This window comes from Cervus canadensis, chromosome 11 (assembly GCF_019320065.1).
Source record: "Cervus canadensis isolate Bull #8, Minnesota chromosome 11, ASM1932006v1, whole genome shotgun sequence".
Classification (NCBI taxonomy): domain Eukaryota; kingdom Metazoa; phylum Chordata; class Mammalia; order Artiodactyla; family Cervidae; genus Cervus; species Cervus canadensis.
Window position 1 is genome coordinate 47,689,171 of NC_057396.1, and position 20,570 is coordinate 47,709,740.

Sequence of the window (20,570 nt, forward strand, 5' to 3'; positions counted from 1 at the left end):
TAACCCCACCCACTGGGTAAATCCTCCACAATAAAAAGGAACCACAGACCTCCAGAATACAGAAAGTCCACTCCAGACACAGCAATCTAAACAAAATGAAAAGGCAAAGAAATACCCAACAGGTAAAGGAACATGAAAAATGCCCACCAAGTCAAACAAAAGAGGAGGAGATAGGGAATCTACCTGAAAAAGAATTTAGAATAATGATAATAAAAATGATCCAAAATCTTGAAAACAAAATGGAGTTACAGATAAATAGCCTGGAGACAAAGATTGAAAAGATACAAGAATTGTTTAATAAAGACCTAGAAGAAATAAAAAAGAGTTAATTAAAAATGAACAATGCAATGAATGAGATCAAAAACACTTTGGAGGGAACCAAGAGTAGAATAACGGAGGCAGAAGATAGGATAAGTGAGGTAGAAGATAAAATGGTGGAAATAAATGAAGCAGAGAGGAAAAAAAGAAAAAAGGATCAAAAGAAATGAGGACAACCTCAGGGACCTCTGGGACACTGTGAAACGCCCCAACATTCGAATCATAGGAGTTCCAGAAGAAGAAGACAAAAAGAAAGGCCATGAGAAAATACTCGAGGAGATAATAGCTGAAAACTTCCCTAAAATGGGGAAGGAAATAGCCACTCAAGTCCAAGAAACCCAGAGAGTCCCAAACAGGATAAACCCAAGGCGAAACACCCCAAGACACATATTAATCAAATTAACAAAGATCAAAACACAAAGAACAATTATTAAAAAGCAGAGCAGGGAAAAACAACAAATAACCACAACAAAAGAATTTCCCATAGTAAAACAAACTGACCCTATTCAAGAAAACCTCACAGGCCAGGAAGGGAAAATATGGCAGGACGTCCTGAAAAGTAATGAAGAGAATAAACTACAACCCTTAGATTACTGTATCCCGGAAATCGGGTGGAGAGGGAGTGGAGGGGATCGGGATGGGGAATAAGTGTAAATCTATGGCTGATTCATATCAATGTATGACAAAACCCACTGAAATGTTGTGAAGCAATTAGCCTCCAACTAATAAAAAAATTAAAAAAAAAAAAAAAAAAAAAAAAATAAAATCAAGAAGATGAGAGTTAACAAATCCTACATGGGAATGAAGAAGACTTTTGGAATAATTAGAGTTTTAGTCAGAAAAACCTTAAAAATAAGAGACCTGATACCAATAATGACTTTCTCTTCATTTAACCAAGACAAATGTCTGTAAAAGATACGCCATATTATCATATTTTCTATATTTCGGTCACATATAAAGATGTTCATCTTTTATTACTTTGCCTAATTATCAACTAGTCAGATATGTTTGACATCCACTAAATATCTGTCTAGAAATAGGGTCCTAGTACTAAGCTTTTCAAAAAGTCTTTCATTAGATTGACATTTTGTTCTCTTTTCTACTAGGATGCATTATACTTCATCCTTCCTCATCCAAACCACTAAGAAAATATTCCGCAAGCTTCTAAAAGTAAAAATATCAGCTTATATATTGCACAAGAACACTCTACAAAAAAGGAGCATTTGAGGAACAAACTACAAGACGTCCTAGCAGTCAGCTGAACTGCTTTCCCATAGATTTGATGAAATCAGTTATCCAGTTTTCATGGCCAAGTAACAGTTCTTTTTTATTGTTGCTGTTGTTTTATTTTGGCATTCAAAAAAAAAACCTGCCTGACAATACCTAGACACTAAGTAATATATTTAATATCCACTCTAAACATAAAGTATACAAAGTATTCCTTGGGGAACCTGTCTAAATACTTTTATTTAGAAACTGACATGATCTTACTCTTTAGAATAATTAGGACAGAGCAGAATTTGTGATTTTCAATTGTTAATTTTATTCTATAGTTCTCTCAGAATTTATGACATTCATGGTATGCTACTGCTTATTATACTAAATTTTACTATCAAGAATATTGGAATGGTATGTAGAAAAGAACACAGCATGAAATCTAAGAAAGATATGGGTATGAAGTTACAGAGACCTTGATTTAAGTCCTAACTATTATACAGATCAGCTGAATCTCACTGCGCCTCCATCATCTGACTTGTAAAACAGGGAAAAAATAATACTTACTTCAAAAGATATTATGAAATAATGAAATTATGAAAAGCTAAATGAAATAATGTATTTTAAGCTACCTAGAGAAGAACGTAGCAATGTTAAGACATCCAAACAGTTGCTCTATTCTCACTCCCAAGCATTCAAGGTCTCTTCTACACTCTCCCCATCCTCATCCTAAAAAAGTAAGATTTATTTAAAACAGAATAACAGAATTTATGTTATTTAATAGGATGATAATGACATGTATACCAATTTTCAAAATTAACAAAACACTCTTCATTATCTTATTCGCTCCTGACAGAAGCCAAAGAGATAACATAGGGCAGGATTACTCCACATTTAACAAGGAAAGAGGAAATAAGTCTAATGAATGGGTATAATTTAAAGAGCTAATGGCACCAGCTCTGAAGGCAGAGAAACCTGCCAGAGTTGAATCCAGGCTTTCTCATACTTTCCTCATTTGTAAAATGAGAATTATTCATTCTGCAAGGATAAAAATGAGAGTAATTGTTCATTCACTCTTCAATCAGTATTAATTTAGAAACATTAGCACTTATTAGGAATCATACACTGTACTAGATAGCAAGGATGGAGCCTCAAGTGATACAGACAATAATTACTGTCCTCATGGAATGTATAATTAAGTGGAAGATAAGGCAGTTATCACATAAATCACACAAATACAGGTAAAACTACAACCATGTTTCAAAGTGCTTCAAAGATGAGATAAATCATTTTATGAGACCATCAGATTGGGTGGGAGTGTAACTGGGTTAAGGAGATCATGGAAGCCTTCCTCAGCAAACAACACAAGAAAAGAGATCTGAAGAAATGATGAAAGGAGCAAAGTAGTAGTTTTGACCAGCTAAGAGGAGAGACATAAAGATACTGATATTACAGTTTCCCCTACAAATGGTCCACCAGAACACCATATAGGGAAGCTCAAAGTTCGTAAGTCCTACCCAAAGGCTAAAAGAGAGATCATGTATGGAAAAGAAAACTTCAAAATAAATTCTATCACTGAGACCATCAGAATTAAAAAGAGAAGATAAAGCATAGAAACCTGTTAAATTAAAAAAAAAAAAAGGAACATTCAGGATATTAAAGGAACAAAATTCAGGATATTCAAGAACAAAAGGATATTAAAACCATGTTGAAAATAATTAAAAACTTAACAAAAAACTATAAAGCTGAAGAGGTATCTCAGACAGTAGAGTATAATGACAAAGGACAATAAAAGAAGAAAAAAGAAATTTGCAGGACTAGACCTGGAGAACTAACATCATAATAACAGGAGTTCCAGAAAGAGAAAACAAAAGGGAAGAACTAATTAAGAATCAAAGGACATTCTAGAAATATTTCATAAGCTGAAAAGAAAAAACACTAGAGCAGATATGAAGAATGAAGAATCAGATGGTTCAGAGTTCTAGATATCTTTGTGACCCCATGGACTGCACAAGACAACAGGAAACAAGACAACAATTGTCTTCAACGTTTGAATAAAAAAGGTTTTTAACCTTTAATTCTATACCTAAGAATGAGCACAGAAAAATAACATCTTCATAACATTAGTATCTTAAAAAACTTACTTCTCACGCCCACTCTCTCAAGAAAGTACTAGAGGATGTATCCCACCAAGGAAGAAAGTATACAAAGAAGCTGTGATACAGACAGCTGAGGACAGGACACAGATGACAGGCAAAGAGAGGTCCCCGAATAATCCCATTCCAGGGCACACAGAGGGCAACTAAACCAGACTAGAGGAGTGTAATACAAAAGATAGACATAGGAGGGCTGTCGTCTAAGATGCTATCAACTGTTAATCTAAGAATAGAACATCCCAGAGATATAAGGGAAAAAATAGAGTAGTCAATCATTTTAAATCCCTGAGAAGGTGGGAGGGAATGAGACAGCATCCAAAGCTGAAATGAAATGATCATCTTTAGAAAGGAGGAACAACTCTTCTTATTAGACTTCTTGGAAGAGTCTACAATACAGATGAAGCCTGTAATAGGACAGTAATGGAATTCCCTTTTAATGGTTTCTATTTTCTCTAAAAATTAGCAGGAAAGACCACCTGCCAAGTGTGAAAGAGCTGGGGTAAGTCTGAGATTTTAAGACAAGGGAAAAAGTTGACAAAATTGTTGAAAATAGTAGAGAAAGTCAACCAGGGAAATACAGGAGGATATCTGAACAGTGTTGAGGATCCATTTGAAACTGGTTCCACATTAATTTGGGCTTCCCTGGTGGCTCAGATGGTAAAGAATCCATCTGCAATGCAGGAGACCTCGGTTCCATCCCTGGGTTGGGAAGATCTCCTGGAGGAGGACCTGGCAACCCACCCTAGTATTCTTGCCTGGAGAATCCCCATGGACAGAGGAGCCTGGTGGGCTACAGTCAATGGGGTCACAAAGAGTCGGACACAGACTGAGCGACTAAGCACAGCACAGCCACATTAATTTATGATCATGAATCTGCTTTATTGAAAGACTTTCTTCAATAGGACTTGATTACTTAGATGCTGGTAAACAGTGGTTCATCCAGAGTTGGGATTTCATTCATTTATAGGCTAGTGTATTATTTAAATAATGAACTATACACACTAACCAGGTCAAAGAAGAAAATAAGAAAGAATAATATGGATGAAGTGATTAGAATAATGCTAGGGTAATATCAAGTAATCAAAAAAAAAAAAAGACAGTTGTGATTACTACTATCCATGGTCCTTTTATGTGAATTCATTATTCTGATTCATCATTTTTAAATTATCTCTCTTCAACTAGTCTGAGCTCTTTAAGAATAAGAAGAGTGTCTTGTTTATTTTTGCTTCTTCCAAAGCTTAGCACAGTAGCTACCATACTGTAAGTAACTATTAAATGTGTATCACTGTATGATAAAATCAATGACTCAAATTTCCTGCTTTCAAGCTATTCATATAAAATTTTTTAAATTAGTTTTTATTGGAGTATAGTTACTTTACAATGCTGTGTTAGTTTCTACTGTACAGGAAAGTGAATCAGTTATATGTATACACATATCCCCTCTTTCTTGGATTTCCTTCCCGTTCAGGTCGCCACAGAGCACATAATAGAGTTCCCTGGGCTGTACGGCAGGTTCTCACTGGTTATCTGTTTTGTACATAGTATCAATAGTGTATATATGTCAATCCAATGGCTCAATTCCTCTCACGCACCCACTAACCCCCTTGATATCCATACATTTGTTCTCTACATCTGTGTCTCTACTTCTGCTTTGCACATAAGATCATCTATACCACCATAAAAATTTTGTTTAAAAGATTCCAGTTAAGCTATTGTAACATTAACAAAAGCCCAGCCACTAAAGGGCCACTATCAATTCAATGATAGAAACTTACTAAGTAGCTAACAGTATAATTAATGGATATTATTCAATATTGCACACTACAGAATTCGCATAAGGAAGGAAATGAATTAGCACACACAATGTGAAATTTGAGAATACAATTTCCTGTTTCTAAAGGACAGGAGGGATTCCTGCCTCGATTTTTTATCATTCAATACCCTATAATGTTTCATGAAATGAGTAATCTGAAGCACATCTACCCAATCAAATACCTAGGTGTACAAGGACTTCAAAGTGTGTTCAAAGATACATAATCTGAGGCCCAGCTAGGCCCATTAACCTCCTCTTTGTTTCTGGCAGGGAGCAGATCCCCCAAATAATACTGTACCTTTCCTGGTATATAAAAGGTCATAGGGTTTTAGGTAAGAAATCTTTTTTGTCTGTGGATTCAATTAAAAAAAAACACGAATATTTTATTTTTGCTACTGTTTAAATTAATACAATGTTGATTTAAAAATATTCAAAGGGGAAAGTATATATTTGCCAAGTCTCCAGTTGGTCCTTGTAAGTCTGAAGCACTATGCAACACATAATAAAATGTCTAAACCTCGAGGTCAACTATTTTATGGGAAAATGTATGAAGAGTTCTCGTCTAGGATGTCAAAACAATTCAGATCTCTCTCATCTCTTATATTCTAATCAGCAGAAGTCAGAATAGCATAGAAATCAGGAAAAGGGGTTTCACACAATAAATCAAAAGGAAATAAAAAAACTGCAATAGGATATTTCTTAGTTCAGTATTACTCTCTCCATCCCTCCATTTTTCCTTAAAGGTTCTAGTATATGTCCTGTCTCGACTTTCAAGGAAAGAACCTGTAGTTTCTGAACGGAGTTTATCTCTTTCTCAGAGCCACCGTATCAAAAAAAAAAGAAAAAAACAATAACTTGCTGCACTCCCTTCTCAACATCTCTGATTTGTAGCGCAAGCAATTCAATCAAAGCAATGTATCTGGACAGTCATTAAGAACAATGTATTTGAGAGGGATGGGTTGAAAATAAAGACAGAATAATCAAAAGTTTGGGTCCTTGAGAGGACAGGAGATAAAGAGATACAATTCAAGCAGAATTTGCCTACCAGCCATGAGGGCAAACCTGGCAGCAGGTTAAAAAAGTTTCTTCTCCACCCTTTGTCTTTTCCTTGAGTTAAAGTTAAAGATACATATAGATGTATAAACAGAGGAAGACCGAGATCGAATTTTGGCATACAAGTAATTGTAACCCATTCTAACATTCTTATATAACTACTAGTTATATTTTCTCTTGTTTTACCCCCAGGCACCTCAAAATCATAAAACATTAATGCACAAGCTTATCTATCAATTAAGCATAAAATTATTAAATTTTTAAAATCTAAGCTTTTAAAAAATAATCATATATTAATAACCACTATACAGTAAATAAATGCTGCTGCTAGGGAATAATACAACCTTTTACTATGATTTGGCTTTAAACATTTTCTTATACTAAAATTAATTCAGAATTATATGAAACAGAGGTTACGTAAACAATACAAAGTATATTCCATATTTCAACAAAATGCAAGGTACTGCCTGCTATTCTATAGACTCAATCCCACACACCCAACAGTCAACTCATACAAAATTACTGCAGATATTAAGGCTGTATTACCTTCATAATATTAACTAAATCTGTTTGATAGTAGCGATCCTGGTGTGCATTTGCTGCCGCTAATGTAAGAAGATAATCATTCCTTGCATGGGTAGCTTTGGAATTACACTCAGATCGCCGGGCTTTTAACTAAAACACAGTAAGAGGAAAAAATAGTTAGTGCAAACCGATATAGTACTGAAAAACATACAAGGGTACTACCACTCTTAATTGGTTCCCCAACGAGAGTAAAGATGACCAGGTGAAGAAACATTTATATGCATATAAAAATTCTTCAACTCTATTGAAGAATTCAATAAACCGTGACTAGAACTGTGTCACACAGTAAATTCAGTTCAGTTCAGTCGCTCAGTCGTGTCCGACTCTTTGTGACCCCATGAACTGCAGCACACCAGGCCTCACATAGTGAGAGGGTTTTCAAATATTTATTATTTATACTTTATGTATTTTCAAAACTTTTGAGAAAACTTCAAAATTTTATGCTCATTTTATTCTGATGGGACAATAATGGTTCTCAAATTAAGTAAATCTCTTATCTTCAAAGACATCAGTAAATCTGCTGGAGTTAGAAAATAATTTTTAAAAAATCAACACCCTCTAATGCACCAAAAGAAATGCATGCTAGAGGGAAGCTTAGCAGACAAAGGCAGGTCACTAAGCTTATTTATCAGGTATTCTACAGCTTGGGGATCCCATAGGAAAAATTCACTTGCATCTGGTCTAGAATATTGTGCTCAGAGGTATAAATCTAAGTGAAATGGATTTTGTAAAGCTTTCTAAAGCCCATAGACCAGTTAAAGTCTCTTGGGCTAAGTGCTGAAGGCAACAGTCCTAAGCAGGTTAGGTACAGAAATTTACCTCTAAAGCAATCTTGAGAAGTAGGGAATATCCAAAGGGCTGACACCTCACTGAAAAATTCCAAGAACTGGGAAAAAAAGTTCTTCCCTAATGACATTAAAATGCTTCTCTATATGGAAACTAGATGGAAATAATTGACCTGCACCTTCAAAAGGCCCAGTTCTTTTTTTTTTTTAAGCTAAGCTTTCTTAATTGTGAAATAAAAGTTTTCAAAAACTTACCTTTACACTTGCCTTCTGTAAACTGATTCTTGATTGAAAAAGACTAAGTTTAGATCTATAATGAAAATAGAAAAGTATATTTAATAACATTATCAAATTACATCATAATAAAATGATTAAATATTATAATTAATAAATTTTTAAACAAGTGACCTTTTCCCATAACACTATTCTAAAAGAGAACTAGATAAATAGAAAACCGAAAGCAATGATTATTTTCCTTTATTTAACTACAGGAAGAATTTAATATTATGGTGAAAAAGAAAATAGTGGGATTAATAAAATAAAAATATCCTGAATGACAAAAATACCATTTGACAAATTCAGTATGTGGGTACTGCCTAATAAACAGAAGTCATCAAACTACAGATTATTCCCTGTATCATACAATTGCACATACTTTAGTACCTGCAAGGAAGCTCAAAAAGGCCCATGGACAACCAACCTATGGAGGCAAAGATTAGCAGGCTTTCCTGGCCACGTTGCAATAGGAATGCAACCTACAGTATGATACTGACAGGCTCTACAAAGGCCTTAATTCCATCATGTTTCCCATTAAAAGTTCTTGTTGGAGTGCTCCCTCCACTCTTAACATAGTATTCAGAACATAGTGATAAAGCCCTTTGACTTTCTGCCCTGTATGATTTTACTGTTTAACCTTCTCTTTTCTGGGGTCCTTATTTCTCTCGATCCCTCTCAGCTTGTGAGGGGAACCACAATTAAAATCAGTAATAAAAATATGCTAGCTTTACCCAAACAACTAGAGATAAAAGTAAGGAGAAAGTCAACAGACAAATGTTAAGGAACAACCAACATTCCAACGACCAGTGATTTTTGAAGCTGCAATGTTTGTCTTGACTATAGTGTCATGGTGATTGCCATGGGAAAAGTCAATGCATGTGCTGGAAGCTATGCCATTATATGAAGTAAAGCTGCAGGCCATTTGGTACTGGAAGACAGAGCAAGACAGTCTCGGCTGAGCAAATGTGAACAGGATAGCAAAAGCTGTCTCTCAACTTTCTAAAAGAGAAAAACATTCTCTTGTTAGATGCACAAATAAGCATTCCAACTGCTCCGCTGTTAAAAAAAAAAAAAGTTGGATCTAAGATACTCCTGTTATTTTTCTACTTTGTTATTATATTCATACTTGATGGGGGTTTTAGTAATCAGATTCCTATTCGTTTTGATCTAGAAAAGCAAAGGCTACAGACTTTAAAACTGGAGTGCCTGCTCAGGGTTAAGAAACACTGGGTTTGGGGTATACGCATTTCTACTTTTTTTTGTAGCCATTATCTAAACAGTCTGAGTTGCATCTAGATTTTCTAATACAAGGATTTAGGTTTACAGTTTCTGCTTCATTTGCTAATCCTCATACAATCCTTGTGTGGCAATAAAGAAAGTACTAGTAACAAGTAAAATAATAAAGTTTCTAACTTCAAAGATTATCATCTAGAACAAATAAAATATATATTGATACAAACAATGAACTATACTGCATACTTCCCTTCCTTACCCACCTTCCAAATGTTAATGTTCCTTAGGTTTCCAAACTCAACTTCTCATCTCATTTTATATATGATGCCATCCTTTTAACTATCATCTGATATGCAACTAACCCCCAAACCAAGATCTTCAAGCCCAAATTCTCCTGTGAGAGTCAGATACATAACCCTCTACCAAATATATTAACTTCATGGTCCCACAGGTTTTTCAGAACATATACATTTAAAGTGGAACTCATCCATCAAACTGTATACTTCCTTCTATGCTCTCTCCTAATGTACACATCTCACTACCTGTCGAATCATCTGTCAAAACTATATATAGCCCAGTTTTCACTTCCCCTTCCTGGTCTTTCTTCTCATCTCTACTTAGAAAAACCATTCTTCAGAACTGTGTCCAAATACCACTTCTTCTATAAAGGTTTCCTTTCTCATTAGGCAAAATTAATCTATCTTCTAGACTTACATAACAGTGTTTTCACATAACTACTAAAATAAATTACTAGGTGACATTAGGCATTTACTTTCTTTGAGTTTACTGTGAATAAACAAACCGTAAGTTTACTTAAATACACATTTGTTTTTAATTCTAGGCTTTAAACTTTTTGAGGGCAAAGCTTACCTTACTCATTTCTGGATCCATCATACCCAATATAGAGTAATCATTCAAAAAAAAAAACTTAGCAAGTGAATAAAGATATTTCTTTCCCTGTTGTTGAATTAATTTTCAGAAAAGTTACATATGGAACGAAATGTTTGATCTGCTGTATCCTCTTTGAATCTGAACCATATTAGGAGGTAGTTTCTTGTGATCAGCATCTGTGCCAAATCCATCTGTGTGTGTGTTAGTCGCTCAGTCGTGTCCAACTCTTTGCGACCCCGCGAACTGTAGCCTGCCAGGCTTCTCTGTCCATGGAATTCTCCAGGCAAGAATACTAGAGTGGATTGCCATTCCCTTCTCTAGAGGAACTTCCCAACCCAGGAATCGAACCCTGGTCTCCTGCATCACAGGCAGATTCTTTACCGTTTGAGCTACAGGGAAGTCCCTGTGTCAAACCCATACCTCTCAAGAAAAGCCCTATAACTGTCCTCATTTTCACCCGTTGACCTTGGCTCAAGTAGGTATTTATATATGCTCTACAAAATCCGTCAATTCTCTGTTCTCAAATCCCTGAGAGTTTAAAAAAACAAGTTCTTAAAAACCACCATGACAGGATATCCCTAATGGAGAGAATCTAATCTAAAAACTTCAGATCTTACTGGGAAGACAGGTTCACCCACTCTTAAGAAAGTATAGGAAATATCTGTATGCTTATAAAAATAAAATAATTAAGATAATAAACAAAGGGAAATATTAAATATGTTTTCCAGTAACATTAAGCATGTTATGAGTATTTATTTACCATCCCTTGGTACAAAATAAATTTTCCAGGAGCCCCTAAATTTTCACATTTGCCTATGAGATTGTTTAATTTCCTGCAGATAAAAAAAAAATGTATTAGAAAGACATCCCTGACTCCTTCCTAGTCTGCACAAGTGTTTAATTGTACAGACTTTCTGGTTCCATGACTAGAAGTTCAAACTCCTACATTTTCCATCAGTGAGCTGACCGAATGGGAGTCTTACCCTTCCTTACGGACATCTTCAGAATACCGTTCTATAACACAGGTTTCTTTATTCTTAAAAAATTTTAATCTTTCCTCAAGCTGTCAGTGCAAAAATCTCTAACTGCTAGCTTTACAATTCTTTGTTATAAACTGCCAGTTCCTTCTTTTCCTAATTATTTTCAAATAAATGACTTTTAATTCACATATACTGAAAGTAAAATTCACACACAGTTGCTAAAGCATACATTAAAAAGTGTATGTTAGAACTTCATATAAGAGGAACTTCATATAAGAGAAAATTCTAGGGCAGGATTTCTACACTGAGGTCAGTGCTCTTGTTCACTTGATGTGTCCATTATCCTTCAATGGCACACTGAGGATCAGGGATTTTTCAACTACAATTGATTTAGTCTGGCATGAGAAAAATGAGGCTCTAAAACCCTGATATTCAGACACTTAAGCAACTTAAGCAGACTTTTGCTAAGCTTCCAATACAATGTTCATTTGTCTTCTTTCTTTTTCAAAATTCAATTTAATGTGAAAACTGATCAAACATTCTCATTTTGCTAATATTAATGTAAATAAAATCAACCAATGTAAGAGAAAACTTTGATCTAAAGTATGTAACATTTACAGGTCTGATGAAATGCCCTGTACTAACAGAAAACAAAGTACTGGCAAAAATCACATTTATTTGCATAATTAGTTTTTCAGAAATGCTAAAACACATACTTTGCCTCGATGTCAGCTTTCTCTCGTACTGCATGAGCCATCTGCTCAGTCTCAAAGTATTTCTTCTTGCCTTTAGCTAAATCTTTTACTGTCTCTTGCAATTCAGTTTGGATCTTTGTCAACTGGTCCACACACTGTAAAATACAAAGTGCAGTTTATGATTTTAGTCTTTAGGCTTACAGAAAATGAGTCTGTCCTAAGAACTATGCACTATGCCCTCAGGATGGAAACCCAGGAGAAGAATCAGCACTTTTAGAACCCTTCAAATTGCAAATTAAAATCCAGTGAACAGCTGGTACTCCCATTTCAAGTAATGTATGGAATAGTGTCACATTTTGCCTAGTAACTCTGCTTTGAGAAATAACCTCTGAGTGCTGCTGATAACTGACTAGGGCATAAGAAGAGCAACAAAGAAAATATTCTTAGTGTTGGAGCACAGCAATAAAGGCAAAAGATTAAAGCAATTCTATAATCTTCATAATACTAATAAAGTCTCCTATGGCACAAAGGATACTGAAGGATTCATTTCAGCACTGAGTGAAGGAAGAGTGAAATCTGAGAAGTTTAACATGGTAAGTCCAAGATGAAGGAGAGAAGCAAGAAACCTGGGTACCACCTAACAATTATAACTCTTTGGATACAGATTCTAGGAGAAGGGACAGACATAATAACGCAAAGAAATATTTAATGAATAATTCTTATAACACAATGGGGTCCAAGTAACACTGCTTTGGGACCCTTCTAGATGTCCAAAGTGGAATTTTCTTCCCCAGTTGGAAACAGTTTGAGGCCAGTTTACCCAGTTTCACCAGTTTGAGTTTCCCCAGTTTTACCAGTTTGAGGTCAATTCAGGGCAGCCTCCATTGAAAAACTTCTGAGCCTGGAATAACACTGTCAATATATGGTGGAGACTGAAGAAACTCAGCAAAGCAGGAAGAGGTACTGGTTAAGAGACTACTGCGCCAGGATGAACAGTGTAGAGTAGAACAAGGACATCAGAAGAGCACGGGTAAAGCACACATAAATTTAAACTTAAACGTTTGACATACAGGCTAGAGTTTCTCAGTAACTTAGGTGTTAAGAAAGGGACTACTCTACAGGAAGAGAGAGAACTGAAAGGTTCCCTATGGGTACATTTATTGAGCATGTAATAAGTGTCAGGCTATGAATAAAGGGTAAACAAAAACAAAAACACCTCTTTTCTCCTTCATAACAACCTGACACTCCCACAGAATAGTGCTAAACATCCCAATAATGCCATGCTTGCATGTGTGAAGAGCTAAGAGAATGCTCCATGGGTACAATTAGATATTAATAATCAGGAAGTGGGGCATAGCCTGAAAAAATACAGCTGTGTTTAATGGGCAAAAGGGATGAATTATTTAAAAGAAGAGTCAGGTGTAAGGTATCTATATCCAAAATGTATGTCCAAAACAATGAAACTTGGCCCCAGAAAAACTAATCAATGAAGGGAAGCCCAAGAGTCCCATGGTGATACACAAGCACTGAAAAGGTCTGCTAATTTGAATATTTTGAGAGGAAATGAAACACAGTAGGTCAAAGGTTTTCCTGAGGATTGCAAGCCATGTGGATAGAATCTTGGAATATTCACACAAAGTGAACACCATGGGTACATGCACATGGGCACATACACACAAGCACATGCATACACACACACACAGTCACTCACTCCTTATATCCCTACCCTCTGAAGGAAAAGACATCTCTCCTTACTCTCGGGTAACCAAATATCTCATAGATATTACTTACTTAATTTCCATCTATAAAAGGTTATTAATTAAATTATATTCTATATGTGCCACAATATTAGAAGAATTTTGTGTTATTCATATTTTTTAAAGGACTTCTCAAAAATCTCTTCCTTAAACTCTAGTTGGGTCTATCCTACTTGATTTTTCTCTTTACATAAGTTTCTAAGATAAGTTTATGAAACAGTATTAGAGAGAGCCTGTGTGCACAATGAAGAGATCTCTTGTGACCCTTTCTTCCCTAGCATTCATTAAAATAACAACCAAGTGTTCTCCACCACCCAAGTGAACTCTTTCAAGTGAGAGTAATTTGGGTTCTTCTTCAAAGGAAAATGCCTGTACACAGCAAAATATCAAAAATAATTACTAAATAAAAGTCATCAAACTTAATTTGCAAAGGAATAGGATTTCCTTTCCAACTTTTAAAATAAAAATTTTTTTTCTGTAGAAATCCAATTTTCTGAGGAGGAATAAGTTATATACTTAAAAAGAAGCTTAATAGTACCTATGTTAAGAAAAGCCTTGATGTGATATATGTCCAACTTTTTCCTAAAAGGTATTAGCACTGAGCAGAGACATGAATGTAAGTTTACATAAGAGCTAAGGGACCATACAAAATGAAAAATGTGGATATTATAATTCAGGATTCTATTGAAGAAATTAAAAGTATGATTCCTGAGTATGACACAGATACTGGATAGACAGACCTGCTAACAACTTGAAGGTTCTCTGACCCGGTAGTCATGTCTTGGAAATTCATCCTAAGAAAATAACTTTTAAAAAAATTTAATTTGTATTACCTTAGTGGTAATAAAACAGAGGAATGATTGAATAAAGCAGAATAAACAAAAGATGTATTCAGAAGTAAAAAATAATAAACATAAAGCTTGTATAGAAACATTAACAATAAATTAGGAAATAGAGAATGCAAAAAAACCCAGAATAATCTAAAAATAATTATCCATGTATTAATTACAACTACTATAAAAACTAAGAAGGTAAAGGAGTAGGAAACACAAATAGTCTACTGAGGTAAAGAAGCTGTTTTTCTGTAAAACTATTTAAACAATAAATAAAACTGACAAAATAGAGAAAATTTTAAAAAAGAACACAAACATTAAAATGTTACAGAGGGGTTAACATTCAAATATATAAACAGTTCAATTTGATATTAAAAAAAACCTGATTAAAAAATGGGCAGAAGTTCTGAATAGACAATTTTCCAAAGAAGATATATAGATGGCCAACAGGCATGTGAAAAGATGCTCAACATCACTAGTCATCAGAAAAATGCAAATCAAAACTACAGTGAGGTATGACTTCACACCTATCAGAATGACTATCATCAAAAAGACCACCTATAACAAAACACTGGCAAGGATGTGGGAAAAAAGGGAACCTTGGTACTCTGTTGGTGGGAATATAAACTGAAGCAGCCATTGTGGCAAATAGTATGAAGGTTCCTTACAAAAACTTAGAACTACCATATGATCCAATAATCTACTCCTGGCAATATATCCATAGAAAATGAAAACACTAATTTAAAAAGATACACGCACCTCAGTGTTCATAGCAGCATTATTTACAATTGCCAAGATTTAATACAAAAAACCTCGAATAGCCAAAATAATCTTGAGAAAGAAGAATGGAACTGGAGGAATCAACCTGCCTGACTTCAGACTCTACTACAAAGCCACAGTCATCAAGACAGTATGGTACTGGCACAAAGACAGAAATATAGATCAAGGGAACAGAATAGAAAGCCCAGAGATAAATCCACGAACCTATGGACACCTTATCTTCGACAAAGGAGGCAAGGATATACAATGGAAAAAAGACAACCTCTTTAACAAGTGGTGCTGGGAAAACTGGTCAACCACTTGTAAAAGAATGAAACTAGAACACTTTCTAACACCATACACAAAAATAAACTCAAAATGGATAAAAGATCTAAATGTAAGACCAGAAACTATAAAACTCCTAGAGGAGAACATAGGCAAAACACTCTCTGACATAAATCACAGCAAGATCCTCTATGACCCACCTCCCAGAATATTGGAAATAAAAGCAAAATAAACAAATGGGGACCTAATGAAACTTAAAAGCTTTTGCACAACAAAGGAAACTATAAGTAAGGTGAAAAGACAGCCCTCAGATTGGGAGAAAATAATAGCAAATGAAGCAACAGACAAAGGATTAATCTCAAAAATATACAAGCAACTCCTGAAGCTCAATTCCAGAAAAATAAATGACCAATCAAAAAATGGGCCAAAGAACTAAACAGACATTTCTCCAAAGAAGACATACAGATGGCTAACAAACACATGAAAAGATGCTCAACATCACTCATTATCAGAGAAATGCAAATCAAACCACAATGAGGTACCATTACACACCAGTCAGGATGGCTGCTATCCAAAAGTCTACAAGCAATAAATGCTGGAGAGGGTGTGGAGAAAAGGGAACCCTCTTACACTGTTGGTGGGAATGCAAACTAGTACAGCCACTATGGAAAACAGTGTGGAGATTCCTTAAAAAACTGGAAATAGAACTGCCATATGACCCAGCAATACCACTTCTGGGCATACACACCGAGGAAACCAGATCTGAAAGAGACACATGCACCCCAATATTCATCGCAGCACTGTTTATAATAGCCAGGACATGGAAGCAACCTAGATGCCCATCAGCAGATGAATGGATAAGGAAGCTGTGTACATATACACCATGGAATATTACTCAGCCGTTAAAAAGAATTCATTTGAACCAGTCCTAATGAGATGGATGAAACTGGAGCCCATTATACAGAGTGAAGTAAGCCAGAAAGATAAAGAACATTACAGCATACTAACACATATATATGGAATTTAGAAAGATGGTAACGATAACCCTATATGCAAAACAGAAAAAGAGACACAGAAGTACAGAACAGACTTTTGAACTCTGTGGGAGAAGGTGAGGGTGGGATGTTTCGAAAGAACAGCATGTATATTATCTATGGTGAAACAGATCACCAGCCCAGGTGGGATGCATGAGACAAGTGCTCGGGCCTGGTGCACTGGGAAGACCCAGAGGAATTGGGTGGAGAGGGAGGTGGGAGGGGGGATCGGGATGGGGAATGCGTGTAACTCTATGGCTGATTCATATCAATGTATGACAAAACCCACTGAAATGTTGTGAAGTAATTAGCCTCCAACTAATAAAAAATAAAAAACAAAACAAAACAAAACAAAAAAAACCAAACAAAAAAAAAAACAATTGCCAAGATTTGGAAGTATTCTCTAAGTGTCCATCAACAGGTGAATGGGTAAAGAAGCTATGGTATACATATAGTTCACACACAAAGGAATACTACTCAGTCATAAAAAAGAATGAAAATTTGCCATTTGCAACAACATGGATAGATTTAGAGGGTATTATGCTTAGTGAAATAAGTCAGAGAAAGCCAAACAGTGTACATTAACACTTACATGTGGAATTTAAAAAATAAAGTAGTGAATACAACAAAGAAGAAGCAGACTCATATATATAAAGAACAGACCAGTGGTTATCAATGGAGTGAGGTAAGGGGAGAGGGGCAAGAGATAAGATACATGAATATATTGTGCAGCATGAAGAATATAGCCAGTACTATATAGTAACTATAAATGGAAGTATAATCTATAAATATTTTAAACCATTATATTATTCAACTCAAACTAATTTAATACTACAAATCAACTATACTTCAATTAAAAAGATATTACAGATGGAGAATTTTAAGTCAAATTGGTTTTGTTCATGAACAATTTGTTTTAGACTATCCTTTTCTTGTCTATTAACTGTAAAAGTTAGACAACAGAGATTTTTAGAAATAGCCAGAATTAAAGAACAGCAATACACATTGGACTTAAGGGACTTAATATCTGGAAGAAGAGAAGCACAGCTAGGTATGCTCTACATTCACCTTGACTTTTTTCCTTATGGCAATTTTTGAATCACAGTACAGAGAAGCAGAATATAAACAGAAGTGGGTTTTTGTTTTTTTTTAACTAGACTGTGGAAACAGAGGTTGGAGTTTGAGGGTGCCAAAAGAGTAGGAACTTGAGAGACTCAATCTGGGAAGAAGGGTACTACAGAGAAGCAAGCCATAAAATCTATGCAAGTTCCCCAAGTCATCAGTTGACTTCTAAATGGCATGTGTGGAATGAAGCTCCAAGAAATTCAGGAAAAAACAGTAGCTAAAAGGCTAACGAGCTGAGCAATGAACAGAGGGAGCAGAGCAGCTACATGATGTTGAGAAGACAAAGGTTGGAGTTCAAGTCTTGTCAAAACAGAAAGGCTTTGTTAAATATCCTATACTTTCAGGTAAGACCCCAGAAGTAAGGACAAACGTGAAACAGACAAGCCTAAAAAGTCTAACACTAGACCCTATCAGAATCAAAGTGATTAAATAGTATTCTGTCTGCCTGCTAAAAAACTTAACTCTCTTTGGAAACAGAAAACATCTTCCAGAGCCACTACAGTTTTTATCCACAATATACAGCACCATGAGGCTTACAAAAGCAGTAGACCCAAATAACCAAAAACAAGCAAACAAACAAAAAAACAGGTAGTGATAAAAAGAGACCTATAGTGTTCAGATAGTGGAACTATGAAACAGAGATTAGGAGTAATACATTAAACAGGAGAAAGAAAAAACAGGAAGAACTGCATCAGAAACACGGACTCCATTTTTTAAAAAATCAAAAATTCCAGAACTGAAAAATACACTGAGATCCCAAAAGATAAGTTTTAAAAGCAGATTAGAAATAGCAGAACATTGGAGTGCACGTGTCTCTTTCAGATCTGGTTTCCTCTGCTGATGCACTGGGAAGACCCAGAGGGATGGGATGGGGAGGCAGGCGGGAGGGGAGATCGGGATGGGGAACACATGTAAAACCATGGCTGATTCATGTCAATGTATGGCAAAAACCACTACAATATTGTCAAGTAATTAGCCTCCAACTAATAAAAATAAATGAAAAAAAAAAAAGAAAGAAATAGCAGAACAGCACAGGAGCACTATACACAATAGTGAAGAAATGAAAACAACCCAAATGCCCATGGAGAGATAATTGTATAAAGAAGATGTAGCATATACAGGGAACTCTAGTCAACACTCTGTAACCACCTATACGGAAATAGAATCTAAAAAAGAGTGGACATAAGTGTATATATAACTACACTACAGCAGAAACTAAGACAACATTATAAATCAACGATATTCAAAAAAATGATAAAGATGTGGCATACGCAATACACACACACACTGGACTATATTTAGGCATAAAAAGAACAAAATTTTGCCATCTGCAGCAACATGGATAGACCTACAGAATATCATACTAAATGAAGAAAGTAAGACAAAAACAAATATTATATGATATCACTTATATGTGGAATCCAAAAACTACAAATGAATATATATACAAACAGAAATAGACTCACAGACATATAAAACAAACATATTATCAAAGAGAAAAAGCAGGAAAGGAGGGATAAATTAGTATGGGATTAATGGATACAAAGTACTATGAATAAAACAGGTAAGTAACAAGGATTTTCTGTATAGCATAGGGACCTATATTTAATATCTTGAAATAACTTATACTGGAAAATGATCTGAAAAATATATAAAACTGAATCACTTTGCTGTACAACTGAAAATAACACAGTATTGTAAATGAACTCTACTTCAATCAATCTATAAAAACACACAAAAAGAAAAAGATAAATAGCAGAACAGAGTGTTAATCAACCGGAAGATAACAGTTGAAAATATTCAGACTGAAGTGCAGAAAAAAGTACATTAATAAAGTGCAGAAAAAGTACAAAAGACATGGAAAGAGACAAAAGGTCTAATAGCAAAGAAGTCCTAATAGGGAGGTAAATGGAATTATGTTATTAAAACATTTTTACATTGTTTAAGAGGTGGTAAAATACTAATTCACAATAGACTTGAAGTCTGAAGAGCAGTAAAACTACCAATTCATGGTAAATTACAGTATGTCAAAAAAGCATACTGGAATCTCTAAAGTAATTACTAAAAGAACAAGATTATAAAATTAAAAAGCTAATAGTGAAGGAAATTTTGATAATAAAAAGTACAAGATTGCTCAATGTCATTAATCACCAGGGAAACTACAAATCAAAACCACAATGAGATATCACCTCATACCTGTTAGGATGGTTATTACCAAAAAAAAAATGACAACAAGTATTGGCAAGGTTGGGGAGAAATTGGAACCCTTGTGCACTGTTGGTGAGAATGCAAAGTGGTACAGCTCTTTATGGAAAAGAGTATGGCGATTCCTCAAAAAATTAAAACTACAACTATCACACATTATCCAGCAATCCTACTTCTAGGTATTTATCCAAAAGAAGTGAAATCAGGATATCAAAGAAATATTAGTATTCCCATGTTTACTGCAGCACTATTCACAAAAGTCAAAATATGGAAATAACCAAAATGTGGATAAATGCATGAATGTATTAAAAAAATATGGTATATACATACGGTAGAATATTATTCAGCCTTAAAAAAGGATATCCCATGCACGCATCCATGCAACAAAATGGTTGAAACTAGAGGACATTATGCCAAGTGAAATAAGCCAGTCACAGAAGAACAAATACTGCATGATTCCACTTACATGAAATACATAAAATAATCAAACATAAAAAATTTCAGTTATACAAAATAAATAAGTTCTAGAGATTGTCCGCACAACATTGTGCTTATAGATAACAATATTGTAT

At 34.9% G+C, this 20,570-nt stretch overlaps 1 protein-coding gene across 3 annotated transcripts in view; it reads right to left on the reverse strand.

Annotated features, from left to right (window-relative positions):
• The window catches only part of FCHSD2 (FCH and double SH3 domains 2), a 268,065-nt gene that overhangs the window by 117,524 nt on the left and 129,971 nt on the right, over window positions 1-20,570 (reverse strand). For all 3 annotated transcript variants that reach the window (XM_043482268.1, XM_043482267.1, XM_043482269.1), the window contains exons 6-8: window positions 12,022-12,155; window positions 8,181-8,235; window positions 7,102-7,230 (exon numbers count right to left, since the gene is read on the reverse strand). In XM_043482268.1, coding sequence (XP_043338203.1) covers window positions 7,102-7,230; window positions 8,181-8,235; window positions 12,022-12,155 — 318 coding nt within the window. The remainder of the gene's footprint in view (window positions 1-7,101; window positions 7,231-8,180; window positions 8,236-12,021; window positions 12,156-20,570) is intronic.